The sequence below is a fragment of the Oryzias latipes genome, chromosome 16 (genome assembly GCF_002234675.1).
Source record: "Oryzias latipes chromosome 16, ASM223467v1".
In the NCBI taxonomy this organism is placed as follows: domain Eukaryota; kingdom Metazoa; phylum Chordata; class Actinopteri; order Beloniformes; family Adrianichthyidae; genus Oryzias; species Oryzias latipes.
Genome location: NC_019874.2, coordinates 25523419 through 25546302, shown reverse-complemented (window position 1 = coordinate 25546302; position 22884 = coordinate 25523419). Strand labels below are relative to the sequence as shown.

Below are 22884 nucleotides of genomic sequence, written 5' to 3'. Positions count from 1 at the left end.
ACTTTGCTCCTCGTCCCTGAAGCAGTGTGCGACACCCAGATGAAGTTTGGTTCCCTTTTTTCCTGTGGGATCAGCGCTGCGCTTAGGTCAATTGTCATATCACGTCTAGCTCTCTGGAAGTGTTTGCAGTTGGTGTCAGAGCAGTTGGTCAAGTTTAAACGTATAGGTCATCTGAGTAAATAAAACTGAGTCCTAACAGATGAACAGGAGAAATTCATTTTTTATTGCATTCTATTTTCTTTGACTGAGCACAATTATTAACAATTGTTTTACATTTACTTCCTAGAAAAGCACAAAACTCTTGCATTGTGTCAGAATCAAAAATAACTCTTTACATAACATGCTGCCTGTTTAATTAAAACATTTATTTTTACCACAAACTTTTTTTTTCAGACACTCCAATTATCTTATGATCTATTATTTCCCCAGTGATCTTTTAATTATTGTTATGAGCCGATTATTAGATTTAGCCAAAATAAAAAAAAATCTGTGTTGTTTCCTAAGAAATAGTTTTTGCAGAGCAGTAGGAGTGTACTGGAAATGAACCGTTAAATTGCGGGCGGATCTGTTGGCACGGAGACGCGCCCCACCCCCCCATCACCCATAACTGGGCTTTCTGTTTACACTCTCTGCCACTAGTTCACAACATAACATTACCGATTTAACAAAAATGGCGAGCAATATCAGAGCTATCCAGCAAAACAGTTTGGAGTCAGATGCCAGCTTAGACAAGGTAAACAAAGACGTACATGGATCTATTACAACTACAAATGAGTGCACCAGAATGGATCTGAACAGGGAGCTTGTGGCCGCGCAGCGTATTTTGTACGTAACAAGTCCTTTTAAAACCCTTTTATTTTGGTCTGATTCGCACCGAATACTCAGAAATGCAATTTTGAGCTTCATTGACTTAATATGTACTCCATCATCAGACAAAAGCCACAAGAAAATTAAAAAAAACACCAAAAACATGATTTTATCGGAGTGGATCTTTAAAGTTCACTTCATTTCTCAGACTGTGCAGGAATGTACATGTGAAGCTGTGACACATCTGAATTTAAATCCTCATCCTAATGTAAAGGATCAGAATATTGAAATGGACAAACTTTTTACACAAAAACAGGATTAAATCTTCAAAAAATGTTATTTTTCTAATTCAAACTCAAGAAATAGGCAAAATCGATTTCTTTTTTTTTTTTTTTACTTGAATGTAACTTAAAGGTAGAGGCTGAAGTTTAGCCTGAATGTCCATGGACTGAAGGAGCCATATGGGTCAGGTACCCAGGGACTGCTGTGTGACAGCTGGTGGTGTCTGTGTGAGTTTGTGTGCAGCAGATGGACTGGTCAGGCTGGAACATCAGAGGATAGTCAGTCTGAACTCTGCAGAGAGGTGTTCCTGCTGCGTGCACCATGCTTCCCTGGGAAGTCCAACAGGTCTGCTGTTGGTCATGTTTTCCTTTTTTTTTTTTGCTAGTTGCTTTGTAAATTTTTGCCGGATGATGATTAGACGACAAAAAACATCCAGTTCTGGCTGTTGTCTGCAGCCAGGTCCTTATGGAGATAGGTGCAATTTATGTTGGGTTAAGACAACAAAGTTTTAAATTCAAAATTATAATTCTGTTGTTGAAACCTGTTAAAGGATTCTAGATCTAAAACATTATTATCAAGTTTTGAATAAATCTTGTTCAACCCTTAGTCGTCTCTGCATTCGCCATATACTGGTAGTGTTCTTCAAAATTTAAAGTTAAGGTTTCAATAATTGTTATACCCCTTAGAATGAATCCTTGGAGGTTTTAATTTATTTAGGAGAGTTTTTCCTGTTTTTACAGTTACAATTGTCAAAAAAAGAAGCCTGGCTTGTATCAAAAGGATGGATATGAAGCATTGTCACAAAAAAACGCATTTAAAGATAGATTGTTTGATCAAATTGGAAAGTTGTAAAAAGCGTAAGGAAGGAAATGTCTTCAGAATTTGATCGGACTCAAAGAAAAGTCAAAAATTGAGATTTTCTTTTATTTTTTGGTCATTGGAGAACTGTATGAATCCAAAAATGAGCATCCTAACTTACTCAAATCAAATGAGGAAACTTTTTTTTTTATCCAATCAAAAGCCTGTCAAATTTTTAGATCAAACTGTTAAAAGAATACCCCCAGTGTTTTACCAATACATTTTATTAAGCCCTTCAATTATTTTTTCATATCAGCATCACCCCAAAAGGCTTATTTACTTCAGGCAGTTTTAAATTTGAGATAAGTAATTTAAAATAAACATGTAATATAGCTTCCATTTATGTTAATGCACAAGTGAGTTAAAGATCACTATTATCAGTATAATAAGGAGAACCTTGTCAGATGCTGAAGGCGGAGGAAGCTGGAATGGAAAGCGGGTGACGGGAAGTTCACTGCAATTCTTGCTTAGGCCTGCAGAAAAGAAATCCTGCTTTTCCAGCTAGAAACCTAACTGCCTCCTGAAAGTGTTGAATGTTCCCAATATCTTCTCTCCCCCCGCCTAGCAAGAGGTGATAAGCTGGAAGCAGGCGGGATAAGTGTCTGCGTGTCCAGATGAAGACATAATGAAAGCTCTTCTTCTTAAAGCACACTCACTGAACTGCTGTATCTTGTTTGTTTCTTTCTCTTAAATTCAGATCTTTTCTATAGGATCTTTTCATTTGAAAAGGAAATTTCTTGATTAGTTCTTTGTTTTCCACGCCTTTCCTTTGCCGTGCAAACACTTATAGCCATGCCTCGGTACTATAAACCATTTATATTCACTAAACAGCTTAGTTAAGAATTATCCACAAACAGCTACCCAACAGGACAGGAGTGGAGCGGGAAGGCACTGGCTGCTTAATCTTCACCATCCTTACAACTTTGTGCAGTAAATCAAGGATTTGTGTAAATGTGACATTCCTGTAAAAAATTTAAAGATTTCAAAAGTTGATCAACATTTTTCATCTGTTATTGCAAAACATTAACCTAAAATGAATGGAGGTTAAAATATATTGTATATAATCGTGCTGTCTTTAAATTCTTAAAAAAAATACTTTTTACCTACAAATTTTTCTTTTTTTATGGATGACAGTGTTACTTTATATTTTAAGCTATTATTACAAAATAAATTTGATCTTGATTCACAATTTCTATTTCCTACTGTTTGTTCAGAGCAGTTGGAGTCACTCTTGAAATGTATTCTATTTCTATAGTTCATTTTTCCCCTTTTTTTCCAAGTTTTTTTCCTCTAAATATTAATATTATTTCCAACCAAAAATCCATTATTTGGCTTACATTTATTCTGAAGATTTATTCCGTTTTCAAAGTTAAGCTTAAGATAAGTTGGAAAAAAAGTTGTGTATTCACTGTGAAACTTTACATTTGATCAATTCTCAGGTTTAGCTTACATAAAAACATTTATTAAGAGGTTAAATAAATAAAGACTGTTAACATTCTTTGGTTTGGGTGACTGTGTAAGAACCAGCCAACAACAATGTTGCCCTCTAGGAAAAGTTCAGTGTTGCCTACTGAAGGGATGGAGTGGAGGGTGTGTTGGAGGACGGTGAATTCCCTTTTTCTCCTGCTCTCCTGATTCCCTGAGGAGACGAGTTCAGAGCTGATAAGCTGCAGAGCAGAGAGTTTACTTTTAAATCTGCTCGGCGACCTTGGTTTGAAGCAAAGGAAGAGTGAGCTGACATCGTCTCCTCATCTCCCCCCCGTCCTTCTGCCCGACAGAGGCGATATTCTCGGGGGGGGGTCGACAAGAAGGAGTAAGAGGAATAAGAGCCCGAGGGAGGGAAGGAAGAGGAGGACAGAGAGAGTGAGGGGAATGTCATGGGGAGGATTGATGGACAGGCCATGGCTCTGGAGACGTTAAGGTTTTTAACGGGATTCTCCACGCAGCAGGGATCAGTGAAGGTCATAAACTACCGCTAGATAAAACTGAGAAGTCACTGAGGTCTTCAGTTCATCTTCATTCTCAAACGGTTCCTTCCTGTCACTTTTGTGTTAAGTGAGAGCTTCAAAGACATTTCTTTGAAATGTTTGTTTCTAAAACTTCGTCTTTTTTTGTTTTTTTTAATCTTCACTGATTTCGACTGCATTTTTTGGAAACATTACCAAAGATGGATGAATGACGGGGCTCAAAGTAACTTTTCTCCCAAAGTGTTTTATTTCTTCCGTTGAAAGTTATTGGTTGAGTTTTATTTTTCGAACAATCTAAATCTAAAGCGTTGCTGATGTGCTTTTGATGAGACTTCGTCTGCACAATGGAGGTGAACTCGTATTTCCTTTTCTCACCTGAAGCTCTCTTGTGCCTATGTACCTTACAGAGGTGGAGACAGTAAAGCAAAACTGACAGCAGAAAATTACATGACCCTCAACCACATTTATGATCGATACAAGGTGTTAATGGGAGGTTTGGATTTATAGTTCAAAACGCTGCCACAGCCGATTCGACCATTGTTCCCCAACCCTCAGGCCGGTTTAATTAGATTAAATTACTACCTTTAAATGAGTTCACGTTTTTCCATTACCTACGCTATGATCTATGGAGCGCCTAAAGTTGATTACAGAGAGAAAAATCCACAAAGCATGATGGGCAGCTCCCTGCACCCTCTGAACAAAGGAGCGTCCTCAGTCTGAGACTTCGTCAGCTTCAGCAGGGACCAGCGCGGAGGTCATCCCTCCCCCATGGGACAGGGTTTTGCAAGGACTCTCGGTGCCAGGAAAGAGGGGTCCTTTAGGATCAAATGAAGGATCTAACACCTACCTCATATTTCTTTTGTTGAATAATACGCTGTAGCTGAGTTTTATAGGGGGCAGCAGTTCAGAGAGTGGTTTGTAGCTGTCCTCCATGCAAAAGGTCAATTATTCTGTCCCTTACTCGTCAACATGGGTACATATCCTTGTACAGGACATTGATTCTAGTGCTGCCCTCAATGGGCCTATACTGATGCGTACAAAATATATATATAATACAGAAACTACCCATTCAAACAAATCTGAGAGGTAAAAAAAAGGAAAAATAACTTTTGGCTGTCCTTTACGGTGCAACACTTGAAGCAAATGTTGACTTTATAAGCAGAAAGAATTTGCTTTAAAGACTTTGTCTTTTCCTGGCATTTCTGTTCTGTGGCTCCTTGTAGTTTAGTGATGATAAATTCACAAACTTAACTGCAAGTTCATTACAGTGTTCCCTCGTTTATTGCAGAAGTTACGTTCAAAGAATCTGCAAAGTAAGATTACAGATGTTTTAAGGCCCTCACTACACACTTAATCCACTTTTCTCAGACAGGTCTGCACATTTTCCCCCTTTTCTCTCTTGTTCAAACTCAAAGTTCAAACATTTGTAGAAAAAAGTCCAGTATTAGAGAATGAAAACAAATATATTCTACCGATAGAGCATTTTTGTAACTTTGGCAAGCTGAACGCACTCTGTAAAGGTGACGTGGCAAGGAGGAGATTAATTGACGAGGTCTACAGCCAATCAATAAATAAATAAATAAAGCATCAAAAAATGCACTGAAAAAATCAGTGAAACAGCAATACTGCAAAAGGGGAACCACGATGAAATGAGGAAAACCAAAACGCAAAACTAGTTGAATGTCATATATCTATCCATATTCCGAACCCCCTTATACCTTTTGGGGTCATGGGGCTGCTGGAGCCTATACCACCTACTGTTGCACTCAGGCGGAGTACACCTGGACAGGTCACTAGTAAAATAGCGATGGGAAAATGACAGTAAAAATCATTAATGATTAGAAGTTACAAGATTCTCCAGCCCAATGACTATTAACCCTGCTGTCTAACCAAGAATGTCCAGGAATTTTTCAGCACTTTAAGATTTCTTAAAGCAGACTGTATCAGTTTAGGAGACAGTTTGTAAAAGAAAAATCCAAACTCTAAATTATGAAGAGCTCCATGAATGTGGATGAAAAAATATGAAGGAGAAAATGTGTTGAAGACATTCTGAGGTTACTGCATGCCAATGTATGGATCAAACATTTAAATAAAGTGCTTGCATTTCATTTCTGATAAAAAGGGTGTTTTTAACAGGTTCTTGTGGCATAATTAAGAAGTGAAATTCTAATGAACTCCTGCCGCTCTGCAGAGACTATATCCAAGAAAACAACACAGTTTTTTTTATTTTTTTTATTTTAGCAACAACTTCTTAGTTATAATTAAAGATCACTGAGAATGCTTTAAAATAGATCAAAGGATGACTAGAGCGGGACTGTAAATCAAATTATGGTGAGACAAGGGGCAACAGAAGGTGGTCTAAATTCAATTAATAATGTTTCTGTCCAAATAAAATCCGAAGTTTTCTAAATTAAGTTCTAACAGTTGGACCAACACACTAAAATGTGTTTGAAAGTCTGACTTATGCACTAAACTTTTTACTGAACCTGTACTGACTCCTGGTGATTTGTGGAGACATTCAAGAGTTCAGGTTTCCTCCCCTGACTTTGATCTAAAAGAGATAAAACGGTTGATTTGGGAGACAGGAGTTTTTTGTTAATCTCATTTTTAACCAGCTGTGTTGTAGGGCTTTTCTCTATTGTTTTTTTTTTCCTGTTCTGAATCAAAAACCATTTAGTTTCTTTCCTTTGATCCTAATGTTGGTTCCTTCACCTTTTTTCCTCCCGATATTCCATGTAATCGCTGTCTAATAAGAATAAACTTCATGTAAAGGGTTTTTTTCCCCTTTTGTTGTGTCATTGTGACCTTTGTGACCTCTGTTTGTCTGTTAGTTGCTGCTGGGAATTTTTGGCATCTGACCATCTCTCAATCCGTATTGTTTATTTTAATTTTTATAATTCTTTTTAATTTGATTTATACATTTTGGTATTTGTTTTTAGTTTTTCATGTTGCTACATTTTATATTTGTCTATTCATTGACAGCACCATCGTCGATGCATATAAGGAATGTAAAGAGCCATAAAGTCCATATACTGGTCGGTACTAACTAGCTTGAAGCTAAATTGTTTGTCGATACCTTTGGTTTGTGATGCAATGGGCCACTGGAAAAGGACGACCTGTATAGCAGAACAGGACGTACTTTGGTCAATGAAATCAATACCACTTTTGTACTTTTACTCTGCGATCGGACAGTTGAACAATTAAATTGCCGTGATAAGCTATAACTGCATGTTGCATGAAACATAAATGCATACTGACTGGTTTTTTACTCAGTTAACCAGACTGAACTTTTAGATTGGATAGAACATACATACATGCATACAAGTATAAAAAGCAAACACTTACATCTGTCTGTGGAGTTTTTGGAAACATAATATATATAATTACTATCTTAAAAAAGTTATTTTTGACAACTTTAATTGACTTTGATCAATCTGACCACTGGAAATGTAGATGTTTACATAGGACGGCTTGCAGGGGATCATCTGAAAAGCAGGAGATGGAAGCTGAAGCTCCAGTTTGTGCAACTCTTTGACCTAATTTTTATACAAACAAATATAGTTTTATCAATTTAGCAGGAATTCAAAAGAGGTTCAATAGAAACAATCAGACAGAGAGAAACCCCACAACAGCTTTTAACAAGCAAAAGCCACTCCCAGGATGATTTGTGATACGAGTCACTGCAACTCTGTGAGCGTCCTTTTTCTGGACAAAAGCCTTGATCTCCACATATAAAATATGTCTCCTCTTCAAAAAGCTGCCGACTCTACCCTCCAGGACTCGCATTACAAAAGTTATGAGAATCCATAAAATGGCTCTTATAGTTAACAAGCACCGACCCAGCTGGTTTGTCAACAGAAGATTCTAATGAAATTGAAATTGAAAAAAGATGCATTCCACTCAAGCAGCTTTTTCTGCAAATAAAAAAGCAAGAAGGAAGATGGCCGGTGCATATATTGTAGTTTACAAAAACTTTTTTTTTTTTAACAGGAGTGTTGTGGGATGCAGTCAGATGTCTGACAGGCTTGCAGATTTTTTGACCTGCTAGAAAAGCAGTTAATCAGTGATCAACAGCAGCAGCAGCAGCAGCGTGATGGGAGGCAATTAGCAAGAACATGTCAACACACAAAAACAATGAAGTGTAACAACCCGGGGCATGTTTGTGTCAGGAGTTTGGATTATGAGAGTGGAAAGCAGATGTGCATCATCTCTCACATACATGTTGACAACAAAAGCACAGGGACTATTCATTTGTATTCCTGTGTGCTGTTAGACAAACGTACGAACAAAGGCCATAGCTGATGTCTATGTTAAGTTTGTGCAGTAAATTTAAAAAACAAACCAGTCTAACTTTTGATTATTCCCCTGTTTCTGTTTAAATAATCAGTTCAGCTCTAAAAAGGGAGATGTGGAAAGATTACAGGAGAGAACAAGGCTAACAGAAAAGTAGATGAAGGGGGTCATCTACTATAATGTATGCTATTAACAGTGGCTAATGTATGCCACTGGTAATACCTAATCTAACTAATTTAGTCTGTCTCTGTTTTTGTTTCCACAGAAACATTTGCATGAATTTACTTTGTGGCAAAATCAGACATTTTTGAAATTCCAATTCAAATACAAAAATGATATAAAGCTCTTGTTATGGCGTGAGTGTGCTTTAGCGCCACATCAACAGGACAATTCTTTTGCAGTCTAGATGAAATGACCTTGTCCTATTTGGTGATTGGTGACAACTTTTGCCTGAAGTCAAAGCTGATTGGCTGTCAATAAGCTATTAGCACAAAAGACAGCGCTATAGAGTGGAAGAGAGACTAAAGGCTGTAACGAGATAATGAAGACTGGACTGTGACGATTAAGTGCCAACTTTATCAAAGTGGTTTTATTATTAAAGCTAGGAATATTGAATATGTGTGAATATTAAGGTTTTCTTATTTTAAATCTTTAATATAAAATAGAAATGTTGTGGTATATTGACTATGGTTGCATAAAATCCTTCAAAATGAGCTCTATTATACAAACTGATGAGAACATATGCAGGTAGAATATTGACTCTATAATAACAAGCAAACATACACAGGTTTTTTTGTCATCTGCAGGGTTCCAATGTTGTTATCAAAGTATTAAGCAGACAGATTTATACATGCATTTAAAAAGTAGTGTGTTTACTTAATGTATGCAACACCTTCATGTTCATCCTTCAAAGGTAGGGTTCTGATTAATGCACTTAAAGGTTTTGACTTTTTAAACATACACCCATTAATTTGAAAAATAGAATAGCTACTTTAAAGACCCATGGCGATGAAAATTGTGTTTGTGTTTTGTGTCATTTTTTTCTCCTGATAGGCACTTATATTCAGAAAATTAAGCTCAAAATTGAATTTCTGACTATTTCTTCATTCAAATTGTTGTGAATCAGGAGCAGGTACAATAAATAATGTTTGAGGAAGAGCTTATTTGTTACATAGAAAATATGCTGGGCGGGCAGCAAGCCCCCTGCCTTACTCCATTCGGATGTATCCACTTGTAGATGACTAGATCCTTATTTTCCTCTTCCAAACTGGCATCTGGCACAAAAATGTACAGCTTCATAGCTCCAATATTACTCGCTATTTTCATAGTACTCATAATGTCTGGTTGGGGTTGTGAGGGGTTGTAAGTTAGCGGGGGAGTGCATAAACAAATCAAATATGACAAATTTTTCATTAATTTTGTTGTTTCATTCAGACACAACAACACAGGTTATTTGTTTTTGGCTAAAACCACATAATCAAAAATAAAACACCACTGGGAAAACTTTTTGAATAGTAAAGTGGGACTTTTGAAATATAGTTTTGGCATTTATAGTGTTAAAAAACAATTGTAGCTATGCCAAGTGTTAAGGCTAACTTTAAATTTCTTGGCAAGCAGAAGCAATTGTATTCACTAACTTAGACAATGCTATTATGTAGTAGATTTTCTAGTAAACCAAGAAAATAAAATCATGAAAACTGCGTCTGACAACCGTTTTGTTCCCTAAAAAAATACAATCTATACCAATAAAACAACCGAATCGTGTTGAAGATTTGGCAGATCTGCATTTAGCCTTTCCCTATTTTTGGTGTTCAAAGCGCTTATACAAGTCAAACTGATAGATTTACAGAATGTTGTAAATAATTTATGTACATGCTGTTTCTCTACTCCCTTTTGAAAAGGTCATGCTGGAGCTTTAGTGCATGGTCATAATAATTTATCCTCAAGCACTTTACACATACCCTGTCTTTCACACTCACATGCACACACATGTATCCTTGAATGGTCATCTTCTTAAGGACATTCATTTAACTGTAAAAAATTTACCTGCTAGGGTCCACCATTCATATTCCTGCCTTAATGTATTTTTAATTAAATGAGGCCAAACTGTTCTCTGAGCTCTAAATTGTTCTAACTCGTCTGGTCTAACATAATTTTTTTTTTTGAAAGGCAAGTTAAGAAGGCAGCGCAAAAATCTGTGCACAAACATGCACAATGAGACCAGTGTGATCAATGTATGTGTAACTGACAAACAGAAGTCACTGTGAAGCTGAGCAGCCTCAAGGATACACAATCTATAGCGTCACCAAAACACACAGACACACATGCGCACAAGCATGTGGCGCAGTGGCAGGTTGCTTCAGGCCTTGGGCTACATCCAGAAATAAAGACAATATAATAAATGGGAGAAAAAAACTGTGTCTCTTTGTCACCTCAAGGCTGCCAAGCACAAAAGTAATCTGCATAAAACTGACAGAGCAGGGTCATGTTTGTCTAATAATATGCATTTTGTGTGTATGTGTGTGTGGTGTGTGCATTTGTTTATTTCATAGAAACACTCTTTGGCTCAAACAATTAATAACAGTTACCATCAGTAGAGCTGCAGTCTAATGAGGGAAAAGGGCCCGTCGGTGTGCGGGCAGATGCACAAATTGCACCCAAAAGGAAATATTTTCTCATTTAAATATGCAAATGTGAGTTTATTTAATATAATGAGACAAAATAGAACCCTGTACCGTAAAGATGCCTTCAGTTATTGCAGTTTTATTCCACCAGCCTGAGTTTACCAATATTTTTTGATTAAAGGTTAACTGATAATGAAATAAATTATGTGCCGTTTGTTTCTCTTTTAAATAGTGTAAACAGTTGCTGATTAGAGATTATTAATCAATAATATACAATTTTCTTTTTAAACAGTAATCTATAAACTGTGAATAATATTTATCTTGATCCTGCATGTTCTGCCTCTCACTCAAAGACCATTTAGGTGTCTAAACATCTTGAATTTGTGATCATTTTGCAAATGTTTTGTATAATTGGATATTTGGATGTCTCTGATGCAGGCATTAAGTTTCTCTATATGGTCATCCTGGTCAGTTTTAACGGATAAATACAACTGTGTATCATCCACATAACACAGCATAAAATTAATGCTGTGTTTCTGATAATGTTTTCTAAGTGCAGCATGTAAAGCATAAACAGGACGGATCCTAGACCTGAACCTATCTGCTGGACTATTTAAACATGTAGTTGTAGGGTTAGATAAGATAATTCTTCTATAAGAGTTCTGGTACATCGCCTGTTGTTCCTGGGGAGGATCCCTCCTTCACCCCACAAATTTTTTTCCTTTTTCCCCTGGAACCAGTTTTTTTAGGAGTTTTTCCTTACCGAGAAGAAGGATCTAAGGGCGGGGTTGTCCAGTTTAGCCTAGTCTGTTTAGTTTCATTAGCAATTACCTATTGGATGTTACAACTGATTTCATGTTCTTATACGAGAGGAGTATTGTTTTAAGTTTGGGCTGTATAAATGACATTGAATTGTATTGAATTGAGTAATTATTTGTAAAATACAAAATGTTGATGATATGCTAACAACAGTGAGTTTTTAAGGTTTGGAAAAACCAGCATTGATGCCGTCTTTAAGACAAACGGTCTGATTGAAAAAAGCAAACAGGAAGAAACTGTTAAAGTGAAAGTGATTCATTTTGTCACCTTTTCTCTGCAAAGGTTTTCGTGTTTCAGAAAGAAACTCATAGGTTTTAAATGAGAAGGAAGAAGAGGTTAAATGTCTGCTTGGAAGTTATTGGGACTTTCTTGCTTTTATTGCTCCAAAGAAAATCATTTCTGACAGTTTCTGAGGCTTTGAAGATCAGAAATGAATGAAAAGTTGATCTTAACATATTAGAGTTGTGTGAAGTTTGACATTAAAGACAGTTTGGTTTCTTTAATATGTGGTTATCTTAGGCATTCATGCATGTCTAATATATAATCTACAGTACATTTAAGAGCCGCAGACCAGCAATCTCATCAATGCACAAACTTCAACCATTTAAATACATTTTGTACTCAAAGAAAAAGAGCTTTAGAAAAACTTATGTAAGACTTTTCCTTGTCTGACTTTCGGGTTTAAATCCATACACTTGCTGTTTTATCAGATTTCTTTATTGGATGCACTTGTTTTTTTATGGATCTAATCACTGCACAGTTTATATCAATGTATGCCCACAGAGTTCATATAAGTGTATGAAACCACTTCATTTACTAAAGCCGTGGCCTCTGTGGATAAGAGGGCAAACAAGAACATCAGGGAATATTTACATTTGTTCAAAGTCAAGGATAAAACAGACAGAGTAAATTTGCTGTTGTGTGCAGTGACGGATGGGATGCCTGAGAGTAAAGCACCTCTGTATGTTTGAGTGTGAAGCTTTGTGTGTCAAAGGCAGCAGATGAGGATTTTGGAGGAATTTGAGGGTCTGGAAGAAGCTGAGAGGAGGGTTAATTCCCATGAGACTCATGACTGTCATCTTAGAAAGCGAAACTGATGTGACTTTACTTGCTGAATGGCTTTAGGAAGTTTCAAAGTAAGTATTTGTGGCCAAACAATGTGTCATTCCAATGGATCCAAATCAGAATCAAAGCAGGTGGACACAACACAGGCCGTCTCAATCACCCGCTCAGTTTACAGCACGCTCAACGCCGTAGCGACCAAATCATGCCGTCTTCCTCCCCAGCCACAAAACCAGAGCCGACATGAGCTCTGCAGTCTGCTTTAACGTAAACACAGCTTCCTGTTCCAGACTAGAGGAGCTCCAGGTGAGCAAACACAACAAATTTCTACAAATAAACAACCCAAATTACGTTTAGATTGATTAATTAGCCAGATCTGACCAAACTGTCAAGTCACTCTCAGCACAGTCCAGATGTGTGGACTGAGCTCTTTAGGCTCTTGGTTAAACATTTGTTTTGGGGGAGGAAGTGTCCTCTGCTGCATCTGGTTGTTGTTTTATCCTGTCAAACAGATCAGATCTGCAAGACATCAGCGCATTTCTGACTGACATCATGTTGACCGGCAGACCTGATTAAAACGCTTATATTTCTTTGCTTTGCTGAACTCCCCCCAGATCAGAATTTGGGGGGTTAATTACAGACTGAAAGATCAGTACCCTTCTTTAACTTTCAACACCTTTCTGTTTTTTTTTTAATGTGTTGTCTCTGTAGTGCTTTAGGTTGTTTAAAATCTGTTAGTGATTTTATTTTACTTTAAATGTCTCTGTCAAGTTGGCACAACATGAAAGGAATTTTGTGTTTTATTCCCTTTTAGCCTATGATCAATTTGAAAAATGTCAGAACTGCTTGTTTTCTTCCTTTTTACCCTGAGTATTTCTTTTTTTAATCAAATATTCGTCCTCGCTTCGGTTGCTGAATAAATGAACAACGCCTGTTTCAAAGCACTTTATCCTCGTCCCATTCGTTAAACAGTATGGTCAGGTCCGGTATGGTCTGGACCAGCATTTTGAGCATTTCCATTATAAAATTGACCAATTAAGCCGGACCAAATAGTATCTTTTTTGGGCCCCTGTTAGGGCCCCTGTTAGGGCTCAAAAAAGATGGGCCCCTGGTTAGGGCGGAGCTACTGTTGAAATCCGCTGATTGGCTGAAGGCCATTACAACAGATAAAAGTGCCAAGAAAGCGAATGTGTTCCTCTTTCCAGTCTCCCCTCAAACAACATAAAGTGCTTTGAAATACCAAAAGCCAAGCAGAAAAAAATGAATTGCTGGATGAGTTCCATTGTTGTTGTTAGCTTAACCCCGAATGCATCGTGACGGTCCAACCTTGAGTGGAAATGTTCACCTGAATTGCCTGGACCATTCTAGACCGCCCGGACCGTATCACTCAGTAGAAATGAGGCTTTATGCTACATACACACCTGACATGTGACACACATTCAAGAACACACTTAATGCTGTTTTTTGAATGCACATTTAGCTCATGGTGTTCACACTTGACAAGCAGGGCTTCTTCCCTCTTTTTCTTTTTCAACTGTTTAGTAAGCGCATGTCCGCCACCTGCAATTAGAAAAGGCTTGGTGCAAAATGTCAAAGCATTGTAAATATCATGAATCTTGCACCAGGCTTTTTCTTTCACAGCTCTTTTTTAATATATGAAAGACTTGGTGCCATTTAATTCTGGGCGAGCAAAAATCAAAATTAATAGTTTCTCCTCCATGATCAATTTTCAAACGGTTGGCACCTCCATGAATGCAAATGGACGCATCCATACATCACTACCAAATCAGCGTTTCTGATTGGTCAATGTTTGACCTGGTTTTACTTTCAAAGAGCATTCAATGGCTGCGCGATTTGTACATCGAGCACCAAACGGTCATAAAACTTGCGTAGCTAAGCGTGAACACAAGAGTTTTTAACATGGAAGCCCAAAATGTGCATATATGCACGTTTTCACATTTCGTTTATATAGACTTTCATAAAAAGTGGTGGCTTGAACGAGTGTGGCTGAAGGCATTGTGAACGTGGCTTCACAGACCTAATTAGACACTTGACAATACAAATTGTACTTGTTAATACAAATTGGCGATGGCGATGGATCAGGCGGTTGAGCAGGTTGGCCAATCGAAGGATCTGTGGTTCGATCACCTCTCCCCCCAGTCAACTGTTGTGTCCTTGGGCAAGACACTTCACCCTCCCTGCCTCCAGCATTGAATGTCCCAGTGATGGTCATAGGTGTGTACTGCTGCCACGCCTCTGTTAGTCTGACCCAGGGCAGCTGTGGCTACATCAGTGGTTTACAATGACCAAGTATGAATGAAGAGTGACTGAATAATGGACACAATGTAAGCGCTTTGAGCATCTGAAAAAGCGCAGATACATCCAATCCATTATTATTATTATGGCGGCTGGGTAGCTTGGTTGGTAGGGTGAGGGATTGACACGCAGGAAACCAGTATTCGTTTCCTGGGGGAGAATGAACAAGCAAGCTATTGAATTGGTGAGCAGTTAACACCACCCAGTGAGGGCCCTTGGGCAAGTCCCTTAATGCTGCTGCCTACCAGCATGAATGTGCATGAATGATCCCGGTGATGGTCAGAGGGACCGTAGGCGCGAACTGGCAGCCACGCCTCTACCATCACCAAGTATGAATGAAGAGTGAATGAATAATGAACACAGTGTAAGCGCTTTGAGCTTCTGGAAAAGCGCAGATAAATCCAATCCATTATTATCAATACAGGTCACAACTTAAGTGGGAAAGATCAGTGGCAAAGCAAAACACAGGCTCCATAATGCCCTGGCCTTCCGGGTAGGACATGATGGCGCCCAGCAGATGGTCCACACCAGAGTTCAGATGAGCTTTCGCATTTGCCCGAATGAAACAGACGTGAAAACAGTCTGATCTGCACTAAACATAACCAGTATGAATGAGCCCAACAAAGTAAACGTGTAAAAATAAGTGGACGTATTGGATGTTTTAACAATGACAGTGCATTTCGCGAAGGGGGGTCTAATGGCAGGGATGCCAGTTTAGTTTAGTCTGTTTAGTTAAAGTTTTAGTATTATCCTATTGAATTCTATGTATTTATGATCCTTTTTGATTGTATGTGTACCTTACACTTACCGGCACGAAGCCCACTGAGACGACTGTTGTTGTGACTTTGGGCTATACAAATAAATTAAATTGAATTAAATTGAATTTCTAATTTTTCAGTTATTTGGTATAAAGCAAAAAATAAAATAAAAATGAAACTTTTAGAAAATGAAAAAGTTTTATTTAAGAAAGAAAAAGACTAATAAACTGAGAGGAAGACCTCACTGTGAGACAGCTTAAAAGTTAACCACACTGGCAAACTCTTCAACCACAACAATGAATGATTAGATCCAAGAGTAATACATCATGTACAGCAAACAGAGGACACCACTGAAGGACAGACTTGACTTGAACAATGTCAAAGCTCTTCTTTAACGAGAGGCTAACCTAATAATCTCCACACAGGTGACAGATGAGGAAAGTGTTTTGGGAGGAACTGACAAAACTTATTTTCTCTTGAAGGCTGAGTGACCTTCACTGATACAAATGAGAAAGTGCAGCGCTGCAGGAGCGTACATACTGAGGGAAACACCTATTGCACTTTTCTAAAATACATTTAACCAACTGAATAATCTGATTCAGTCAAGGCCTTCTGGAGAACCATCACTCCAGAGGAAGATGTGTATTTTTTGTTAACTGTGAAGGTAACATTTGTGCGTGAAGTCTTTTGGGGGGAGTTTGCTCTCACCTAAAAACCCCAAACACTGTCACTTCTGTTTGTCCTTGAACAACCTGCCAGCGACACACACCGGCTGGGCCCTTCTCTCCACACACACACACACACACACGCACACACACACACACACACACACACACACACACACACACACACACACACACACACACACACACACACACACACTTGGCAGCCTTGTGCAGAGAGGTTGTAAAGAATGAATGAAAGAGTGGAAAGTAGCCGTTGACGGTTGAGGTCAATTTAAACTCTACTGGAAACAAGCCAACACAGGCGCATGCAGCCCAATGAATGAATGCCACTCAGGGCTTAAAAGGAAAACATAATCTTCCATACACTTTAGATGGAAATCATTTTCGAACTTGAAAGAAAAATTCAAATTCAAGGATCACATAGCTGTTTATGTGTTTTTTTGTTTTTGTCTAAGTTTCAATTTTAAGATTTTAACCTTACCCATTGAATGAAAGTATGTAAACTTTTGGTCAAAATTTAAAAAAGTTGTTCTAAAGCATTTGCAATAATAAAGTTTGACCTTATAAGGATCAAGGCATGACCAGATTCCTCAAAAAACAAACCAAATTAAAAACAAACTTTACACCACTGTTCTTAATCTAACATCAAGTTAGATAAATGCTTCAAACAAACCGGAATTAAAAACCTTGAGTGTATTTACAATAATCTGATTTCGTTTTTACATTTATTTTAAAATCCCAAATGCATAAATTGTCATAAATACGAGTGAGAGACATCAGTCAAAAGAGTGCGCATTTGATTGCGTCTTTACGCACGCATGTATCATGGGCACTTTGCTTACCTCGGAGATTTTGGATCTTCACAGCCACCTCCACGGGCTCCCGCACATTGCGCGCCAGGTACAGTCGCCCTGAGTCCCGTTCGATCTGAACAGGTGACTCCGTCTCGGATATCACTTCAAACCACCGTTGATCGAACCTTTGGTCCGGCACCGTGAACAGCAGGTCACCCACTCGGAGGTGATCTGGAACGGTCACTGTATAGGTCACATCCTCGTGCAGGGCGCGAGGTCTCCGGTGCGCTCGGCTGGCGCGACGCACGGTGATGCGCAGGAACACCGGCTCACCGATCAGAGCAACATCCCCGCCGTCCTTCACGCATAGACGCAGAGTTGTCTGGCTCACACCCAGCAGGGATCCAACAAGCCATACCTGTCCGGTTTGCGGAACCACGTGGAGCAAGTTGGATTCGGGGCATGCGTAAAAAGTTACACGTCCGTTCTTTTCTGCGTCGCCGTCCTTCGCGTCAAAGCGAGCCACCTCGGTTCCAAGAGGCGTCAACTCGTCCACTTCAACCGTCTTGTTCCCGCCGGTGAACCGGGGAATGTTATCGTTCCTGTCGGACACCTCAATCTGAATAACGGCGGCTCTCTTCTGACACCACGGCAAGTGGTCCACCACCAGTTCGTAAATAGCTATAAACTCTCTGTCAAGAGTTTTGGCCGACACCAAACCAAGGTGCCCCCACTTTTCCCGGTGCCCATGATGATGAACGAGTCTAAAATCAGACGCATAGTCACCTTTCAGACCGGTGTTGAGATCCGCAGCGGACCAGTAGCAGGCGCCTACGAGCGGAATCACGACCCCATCCACCGGCGTCCCAGTCGGAGAGTTCTCAGGTATGTGTCCGAAGTATCGCACAGGATGGCCGTGATGCGCGGAGACGCGCACCGGTGACACTGGAAGCAGCAGCAGTGGGATCAGGTGGAGAGCACGCAGGAGAGCCGGTCCTGTTGCAGCTTTAGTCATGTTTCCATCAATCCCGTTCCACTCGCAGGAGGCAGCAAAGTGTCCAGGAGCGGCTCTCCTGTTTCAAGATGGTCAGCAAAAAAGACTAAAAACAAGCTAAACAGACTGTTTCTTTCAAGAAGAGGAAATACGTTTTCTAAATATTCATCTTAAACGTTCATAATGCTCTAATTCATTCCCTTAAGCACGACTTGAGAGTGAGATTAAAGTCCCTCCACAGTGCAGAAGAAAACAGCATCAGTGATGCTGACACTTCCCTCCGCGTAATACTTCTGTCTAAGGACTTTTACGCACGGATCTAAGTCTTTTCTTCCACTGACTGAGCTCATCCAAAATGAGTGCGCAGCACGAAGCAGCAGTTGCAGTGAATACTTTTCTCTGCAAATATTTCATTTACTTTAAAGTCCAATGTTCTCCAGCACTGAAGATGCTGATGATGCACGAGACTGTTCCACAGAGTCCAGAGCGACTCCACCAGAGAATGCATCAGACTAACGGTCACAGAGACACCAAACTCGCTCCATGTGGCTCCGTCGCGCCGCCCACTGTCCCCAGCTGGAAGAAACCAATCACTGAGAGGGAGAGAGCTGACTGACAGGCTGTGAGGTCCGCCCACTGGATGTCAGCCTCCAATGCAAGAGAGATGGGGTTCAAACAGAAAATTATGAGCCGTTTATTGTCTCTCTCTGAAAGAGTTCCCAGCTCTCATTCTGGCAATGAATAGTACGCTTTATTCTGCTGTTATTAAACATGCTATTAGTAATTTATTATTGTATTTTTTTTTCCCGAAAGTTAATACTGATTTGTAAGTCTGGAGCTTCACCTGTCAATGCTGCTTCATCAGGCTTCAACATTAGTGTCTTGATGCAACAGTGACAGAAAATAATGAATGAATTGGATTCTTAGGACTTTGTGCAACACAGACTCGCAGGTTTTTAATGTACTTTTCAGCAAATACGCATTTTCTTAACACTTATCATTATAAAAGTATTTAAGTATTGGATGACTGCTATGAGAGGTGAGTGTGTTTTGGGGTGGAGCCTAAAATTTACGGATATTTTGTAAAAATTAAACCCTCTAACAGTTTTGGGGGTTTAAACAGCTGGGTTTTATAAAGGGGGTGCACAGTGTCACAGTGGTTACTCGCCTTACATCGAGAAGGCCCTGGTTTGAATCCCGGCTGGGACTTTTCTGTGTGGAGTTTGCATGTTCTCCTTGTGCTTATTGGTTTCTTTGAGCACTCTTGGTTTCTTCTACAGTCCAAAACATTCTTTAGGATAATTGGTATTTCCAGATTGACCCAATAGATAGGAATGTGGGTGTGAGTCTGTGGCCCTGCAACAGACTGGCGACTTGTTCCGGAGGGGTACCCCGCCTTTGCTCAACAGTAACTGGTTTGCCGCCAGCAACCGAGTGACATTAGAGTTAAAGCAGGTTCTAAAGATAGATGGATGAGTTTTATGAATTGTAACCTGATCATCTTGCAGTTATTAGAACTAATTTTTGTTTAGTCTTTTTTTGATAAATTACAGCCTTGTTTCCACTAAGCGGTCTGCTCTGGTCTAGTTTAGAATGGTCCGGGGAATTTAGGTGAGTGTTTCCACCAAAGTTGGACCGTCATGGTACATGCAGGGGGAAGCTAACAACAACAACAATGGAGGTCATCCAACAGCTCCTTTTTTCAGCTTGACTTTTAGTACTTCGTATATACAAAGCATTTAGTGTTGTTTGAGAGAAGATTGTAGGCGGCGAAGAGGAATACAGTCGCCTTCTTTTGTCGTAATAACCTTCAGCCAACAGGTTTAAACAGAAGCTCCGCCCTAACCGATCCATTGGATTTTTCTATGGACCTACAACCAACGAAGGTCCAGAAATGGTTTGATTTTGTCAAGCTTCATGGGTCCATTTTATAATGGAAACACTCAAAATACTGGACTAGTCTAGACTGTACCGTGCCGTACTGCTCAGTGGAAATGAGCCTGTAATGATATTGGACACATGTTTATCTTGTATTAGGTCCACTTGTGGTACAAATTGTGTTTTGTATGATAACACAATTGTATGATTTGTGGGTTTGGGAAAGAACAAATGGCATTGCAAACTTATCAGCTACTTCTGGTCACATTTAACACATTTTTAAAATAAAGGAAGTTTGAATGTTATGTTCAATAAAGTGTATTTATTGATGATAATCTGTGTTCTTGTCACGCACCAATTCTTCTTTTCAGCTTTGAAGTTTTTGATTGTTCGAGTTTGATCCAGTCCAGATAAAGGGCTTTCTCTAAAATGTGCCTGTACCTAGTTTACGGTTTTCTGGCTGCAGTGAAGGCAGCAGCTCTGTAATTTAACAACAGGGGTCTTTTCAATAGCAGGGCAAATTGTTGAGATCAATATCTTCCTTTTTCTCTTGGAGCTTCAAGGATTGAAACTGATGTAAGATCTCATTTTTCACAGACATTTTCCTCTCTGCAAGAGATCAAATCAAGGCTGTGTGTGTGTGTGTGTCATTCAGGAAATCCCTCTGAAGTTTAAAAAAAAATACAGAGAAATTGTATGTTTTTTCCCCCCTTTTTGATTATAAAAGCAAATTGAAAACTGTCTCAAGTCTTTGATCAGAGGAGAGGAAGTGAGTCAAAAAAAAGTGGTGGGAAGCCGGCAAAAAAAGATTTGTTTTTTCAAGAAAACTACAAAACTCCTGTGTTCCAGTGTTTGCAGGCTATTGACTTTGCATCAGGTTCTTCAATTTGAGAGTATTAAATCTGAGATTAAGACCCAAATGGAGGAAACCCAATAAATACAGTAGTTATATTTACATTCAAGGTGCAAATTTCCCATAATCTGTTTTTATTTTGCATCAACAGGACTATGCTTTGAGGTTCAGTTTTGGAGTTTGTTCAGTGTTTATCATTTTGAAGATTATTTATTTTTCAAACTTTATTGACCATAATTGAACAAGGAACAATTTAGAATATTTAAACTGTACTTCAAGAAAATTTTGATTTAAAATTACGTCAAAAGTAAGGCAAAGAAAAGCTAAAATCGTATGGATGTTAGGAAATGACTAAATGATGCTACGTTCCCATCAGACATTAAAAGCACGTTCTTGAACATGTTGAAATGTTGAAGCGGTGCATATCTGGCGAATCTTGTCCAGGCTTTTTCTTTCACACCTCTATTCCGATATGTGAAAGACTTAGTGTTGTATAATTCCAGCCAAGCACAAACAGCAATTATCAATTTCTTCTTCATGATCAATTTTCAAACTGTTGGCACTTTAGTGAATTGAAAGAGACGCCATCCATATGTCACTACCAAATTTGAGTCCCTGATTGGTCAAAGTTCAACTCGGTTTAACATTCAACATCCGTTCAATGAAAGTATCTTTTATATGTAGAGCACAAACACAGTAGTAAATCTTGCATAGCAACATGCATTTGTATTTCATTTGGAGGTGGACGCTTGAGCGCATGTTGCAGAGGTCCGTGTGAACGTAGCTTTTGAGAGTTTTGGTTTCTCTGGGGTTGGTGATCGGGAAAAACTCTTCTAAGCTGGTTCCTTAGCTGTTTTTTGGCACACCCGATGAGATCAGGCTCCTTCCTTCATTTCTGTTGATGCTCCTCCGCTCAGTCCCTTCAATCAGCTCTCTTCCACCTGAGTTAATGCAGCTCAGCTTCATTTCACGATTCTTCCCTTAAAGACATTTTGGGTACGACTCTGTCCACAAAGCCACAAGACTTCACATGACATTTCTGCTATGCTTTCAGCTTCAAGTTGCTGCGGCACGTGCATCTGTTGTCCTCAGCTTCAGGCCTTGGTCTGCTCCTGCTGATTTGTCTAAGTATACCTTCACATGCGTTCAGGCGACATGTTGGCTGCAGCTTCCAATCAATCGGTCATGCTTCCCAAAGCTTTCCATCAGGAGAGCTTCAGAGCTGGAAAAAGCTGTCACCACCATCACTGCACAGTCCAGGATAGGATGGAGGCAAATTTCATCAAAACAAAAGACATTTGATATGCAGTTGACCTCAGCAGGGTGTTTGTGCACTGGTAAAATAAAATAAAAAGCCCCTGCACAATGGCAAAAAATGTTTTACAAATCCAAAACTGTTACTTATGTCATTCCAATAAAAAACTTTATCATGTTTAGATTTTAAAAGTGTTTAACCTTAACTTATTACAATTTATGAATTTGTATTTTCTTCTAAAACACAGAGAACATGCTTGAACCGTCTTTAAGAAGCACCAGAGTTGGATTCACTGTTGTTTGCTTGTAGAATTGAGTGTGCCAGAAAAAGTAATGTCCATTTTTTATAAAATGTGGTTTCATCTCCTCTTGCTTTGACTTTTTAAAAAAAAAAAAAAAATATGGTGTAAATAATAAATCCTGCAAAAAATACAAGTGTCAAATATCTCAGTAACAATAAACAACAATCTTAAACCTTTTAGGGTAGCACTGAAGTTTTTACTAGTGCAAAGTCTTTTTTTTTTTTGGTCTGGATTTTATTTTTGTGCATATTGAGAGATAGAAATAGTGATAATATCATGCATCTTTTGCCCATTTAAATCTAATCAGAATAGCTCACAAATCTAAATTCTTTAGTGG

At 38.9% G+C, this 22884-nt stretch overlaps 1 protein-coding gene across 1 annotated transcript in view; it reads right to left on the bottom strand.

Moving 5' to 3' along the window:
* Positions 1 to 20585, bottom strand: part of LOC101172191 (neural-cadherin) — a 131946-nt gene extending 111361 nt beyond the window's left edge. Inside the window, exon 1 of the mRNA XM_011485705.3 lies at positions 17315 to 20585. Coding sequence (XP_011484007.1) covers positions 17315 to 18281 — 967 coding nt within the window. The 5' untranslated portion in view covers positions 18282 to 20585. The remainder of the gene's footprint in view (positions 1 to 17314) is intronic.
* Positions 20586 to 22884: the final 2299 nt, after the last annotated feature.